The sequence below is a fragment of the Gracilinanus agilis genome, chromosome 4 (assembly GCF_016433145.1).
Source record: "Gracilinanus agilis isolate LMUSP501 chromosome 4, AgileGrace, whole genome shotgun sequence".
NCBI classification, from domain to species: domain Eukaryota; kingdom Metazoa; phylum Chordata; class Mammalia; order Didelphimorphia; family Didelphidae; genus Gracilinanus; species Gracilinanus agilis.
Window position 1 is genome coordinate 513,254,391 of NC_058133.1, and position 5,025 is coordinate 513,259,415.

Sequence of the window (5,025 nt, forward strand, 5' to 3'; positions counted from 1 at the left end):
GTAGGAAAGAATTTGGCTTGGCATCCCAAGATAAGAGAATCTGTGATGTGTGATAATTTAGAGAAACATAAAGGCAACCAGGATAAACAATCTAGACAAGTAACGATAGATCCTAGAACAATTTTGAATAAAGTCGATGTACTTCAGTGTAATACATATGAGAGAAGTTTCAGATTGAAGTCAGCATTTGTTGCTCCATGGAGAAGACCGTTGGAAAAAAGTCTCTCTATATATAAGGGACTTGGAAAGAGCTTCAGGGATCTTCCTGATACATGTGATACATTTTTCTTGGGGAAGAACTTATATCAGTATACTACATTCAAGAAACCCTTCAGTTACCACTCAGATCTAATTAAATTGAAAGGAATGCTTGCTAGAGAAAAACTACATGAATCCAGAAAACTTATTGGCAGAAGATCAAATTTTACTGTATATCAGAAAATTCAGAAAGGAGAGAAACATTACATATGTAATGAATGTGGGAAAGCCTTTAGCCGGAAGGGACATCTTGTTTCCCATCAGAGAACTCATACTGGAGAGAAACCATTTCAGTGTAATGAATGTGGGAAAGCCTTTAGCTGGAAGGAAAGTCTTATTATTCATCAAATTATTCATACTGGAGTAAAACCATTTAAATGTAATGAATGTGGGAAAGCCTTTAGTCAAAAGAGAAAACTTATTAACCATCAGAGAATTCATACTGGAGAGAAACCATTTAAATGTAATGAATGTGGGAAAGCTTTTAGCTGGAAGGAAAGTCTTATTACTCATCAGAGTACTCATACTGGAGAAAAACCATTTGAATGTAATGAATGTGGGAAAACTTTCAGTGCAAGGAAAAGCCTTATAAAACATCAGAGCATTCATACTGGAGAGAAACCATTCCAATGTAATGAATGTGGGAAAGCCTTTAGTCAAAAGGTAAATCTTATTACTCATCAGAGTACCCATACTGGAGAAAAACCATTTGAATGTAATGAATGTGGAAAAGCCTTTAGCCGGAAGGGACATCTTGTTTCCCATCAGAGAACTCACACTGGAGAGAAACCATTTGAATGTAATGAATGTGGGAAAGCCTTTACCTGGAAGGAAAGTCTTATTATTCATCAGATTATTCATACTGGAGAGAAACCATTTAAATGTAATGAGTGTGGAAAAACCTTTACTCAAAAAAGAAAACTTATTACCCATCAGAGAACTCATACTGGAGAGAAATCATTTGAATGTAATGAATGTGGAAAAGATTTTAGCTGGAAAGAAAGTCTTATTGCTCATCAGAGTACTCATACTGGAGAGAAACCATTTGAATGTAATGAATGTGGAAAAGCTTTCAGTGTAAGGCAAAGCCTTATAAAACATCAGAGAATTCACACTGGAGAGAAACCATTTCAGTGTAATGAATGTGGGAAAGCCTTTAGTCAGAAGGTAAATCTTATTACTCACCAGAGTACTCATAGTGGAGAGAAACCATTTGAATGTAATGAATGTGGAAAAGCCTTTAGTCATAAGAGAAGACTTATTACCCATCAAAGAACTCATAATGGAGAGAAACTATTTGAATGTAATGAGTGTGGGAAAGACTTTAGTTCTAAGGAAAGTCTTAATGCCCATAAAAGAACTCATACTGGAGAGAAACCATTTGAATGTAATGAATGTGGGAAAGCCTTTAGTCAAAAGGTGAATCTTACTACTCACCAGAGTATTCATACTGGAGAGAAACCTTTTGAATGCAATGAATGTGGAAAAACTTTCAGTGTAAGGCAAAGCCTTATAAAACATCAGAGAATTCATACCGGAGAGAAACCATTTCAATGTAATGAATGTGGGAGAGCTTTTAGCTGGAAGGGAAGTCTTATTATCCATCAGAGAACTCATACTGGAGAAAAACCATTTGAATGTAATGAATGTGGGAAAGCCTTTAGTCATAAGAGAAGATTTATTATCCATCAGAGAATACATACTGGAGAGAAACTATTCGAATGTAATGAATGTGGGAAAGATTTTAGTTGTAAGGAAAGTCTTGTTACCCATCAGAGAACTCATACTGGAGAGAAACCATTTAAATGTAATGAATGTGGGAAAGCATTTAGCCAAAAGGGAAGTCTTAATATCCATCTGAGAACTCATACTGGAGAGAAACCATTTGAATGTAATAAATGTGGAAAAATGTTTAGTCATAAGAAAAGCCTTGTTGTCCATCAGAGAACTCATACAGGAGAAAAATAATTTAAATGTAATAAATGTAGGAAAACTTCTAGTCATCAGAGAATACTTATCTATCAGAGAACTCACTGAGGAGAAACCATTGGAATGTAATCATTGTAAGAAAACTTTTATTGTAAGGGGTAACTTTATCAGGCATCAGAGACCTCACACTGCCAAGAGACCATTTGAATGTCATGAATGAGAGGCTTTTTTATTCATTAGAGAACTCATGCAGGGGAGAAATAATTTGAATGTGATTCCTATAGAAAAACTTTTAATCATTAGAGAACACATCTATCAGAGGACTCATTAGAGACAAACCATTGAAATGTAATCATTGTGGGAAAAATTTTAGTGCAAAAGAAAACTTTATCAAGCATTAGAGACCTCACATTGAAGAGAAATCATTTGAATGTAATGAGTGCAAGAAAGACTTTAGTTGTAAGAAAAATCTTTATTCCCCAACAGGAAACTCACACTACAGAGAAAACATTTGAAAATAATGAATGTTGAAAAATCTTGAATTGCCAAACTGTACTTAATAGCAAAGAATTGATAGTTAGCAAATGCCTTTTTTTCAGATTTGCAGTAGGAAAACTTTCTCTTCAAAAAAACATTTCATTACCCATCATTTGAATATAATGAATGAATATGGGAAAACTTTCAGTGAATGCAAAGCCTCATAAAACATCAGAACTCCCATTGGAGAGAAACTATTTAAATGTAATAAATGTGGGGAAAGCTTCCGTCAACATTCAAGCTACAGTATACATCAGGAAAACCATACTGGGTAGGAAAAGCCTTTGCATGAAATGAATGTGAGAAAACTTGCATTTTATTGCCCACCAGAGAACTCATTGTGGAGAGAAACCATTTGAAAGGAATGACTTTGGGAAAGCCTTTAGTTATAGGATAGATGTTATTACCCATATGGGAAAAACCTGATTGCAGTATTTGAATCTAGCCCTACAAGGTAAGAAACTAGATTCATTTGTTGCTTAAGGAGGTCATTCTAGTCACAGAAAATCTTTCAGGGAATCTGGAAATTGATGCAAGGAATTTTCTAAGATGTACATTTTAAGGAACTTATATACCTAATTTCAGATCTACCTACTTCCAGTTTTTTCCTCCATTGTTTCTGTGGTTGGGTTTTGGGATCCAACCTTTTTTGGCTAAGTCTCTGTTGGACAACTTAGTAAGACTTGTAATACTTTTTTCAGATTTAAGTTTATTCTTGCCTGACATTCATCATTGAACTCATACTAAAAAACTATTTGAATTTAATGAATTTGAGAAAGCCATCAATAAGAATGAAAGAATAAAAGCAATTGATTTGTTCTTAAAGGAATCCTTTATATGTAATGAATATAAAAAAATTAAGAGGAGCAGAACACAGTATTGTGGGAAATGCTGGATTTCAAGTCAAACAGAGTCCAAATCCCTGTTCTGACCTTGAGCAATTCAAAGATTCTCTGACTCTTCCTTGATCATCTGTAAAATGAGGTGGTTATACTAGATGGCCCCAAAGCACCCTTCCAATTCTCAATCCAAAGCTCTTTGATCTTATAGTATTGAATATATAACTAATGAACCATTTTGGATGTAGTACATTCAAAGAGTAATTGTTAATGGTTCACTGTCAGGGTATCCAGAGGTCTTCAGTGGGATTTTTGTTTCATACTTTTAACATTTTTTGTCAGGAAGAGTGCATAATTATCATGTTTATAGGTGACAAAGCTGGAAGAGAGTAACTAACATAATGACAAGATCCAAAAGATCTTGAATGGACAGAGCAAGGGCTGGCAAACTACGGCCATTGGACCAAATCTGATCCACTAATTATTTCTGTAACTCAAGTATGATTTCTTTTTAGATAGAATAAACTTTGCAGTATATTCTAAAATGTTAAAAACCATTCCTAGCCTGCAGGCCATACAGACCATAGTTTGTACACCCCTTGGAAATAGCATTAGTTAAATCTAATAAGATGAAATTCAATAGGGAAAAAAGTAAAGTGGCACAGTAGAAAAATGATAGATCAAGGATTTAATTTAATCCCAACCTGACACCCAGTCTAATTATCTTTCCACTGTATCCTGCTGCTGACACCATATAAGAGATAAAGCCTAGTTATAAATTTATGAACTCCACTGTCATAGGGTCCAAAGACCAACTTCACCTAGACAAGGTGGATATTATTAATTTGTGTCCTTTTTGAAAGAAGTTGATATCTTTTGATTTATACAATTTTAATTTTCAATTTTTTGCTGTTTTGAACTTGTGTGCCATTCATAAACAAATATTTCTGAATATAAAGAACCACAGCAAAGAAAGATTCCTTATAGAATTGCAGATTTCTAGGACTTGCTCCTTAGTTTCTTTGTGAAATACAGAACCACTTCTGCATTTTAGTTTCAAAGTTCTATAGCTTGTTTCTCTCTCACTCAGCTTTCTCATATGTGTCCTTTTAGATCCTTCATTGATACTCTTTCATTACCTTTTTTTGAAGGTGTCTCTATCTTCCCAGGCCCCATTTTCCACTGCCTCAATCTCTAATCTTCCATTGTAATTATTTGGATTTTCAAGTACAATGAGTTGAATATTTTAGACAAAACACAAAATGATGTCTCGTTCTACAACTTTTAAATCACCTTCCTGTTCTCATATGCTCTTAACCCTTGTCCTACATGACAGAACCATCCCTGTTAACATATAGGAATATAAATAATTTGACCTTATTGAAGTCTTTAAATGTTTTCTCTTATTCACCTTTTTATGGTTCTCTTGAATTTTATATTTGGATATCAGATTTTCTGTTTA

General features: G+C 34.2%; 1 protein-coding gene across 1 annotated transcript; it reads left to right on the top strand.

The window, feature by feature from the left end:
• The first annotated feature begins 366 nt into the window (after positions 1-366).
• Positions 367-2,226, top strand: LOC123246899 (zinc finger protein OZF-like). Its single transcript, XM_044675676.1, has 2 exons — positions 367-1,425; positions 1,594-2,226. The coding sequence occupies exons 1-2, from the start codon at positions 367-369 to the stop codon at positions 2,224-2,226; spliced, it is 1,692 nt and encodes a 563-aa protein (XP_044531611.1).
• The last annotated feature ends 2,799 nt before the right edge of the window (positions 2,227-5,025 follow it).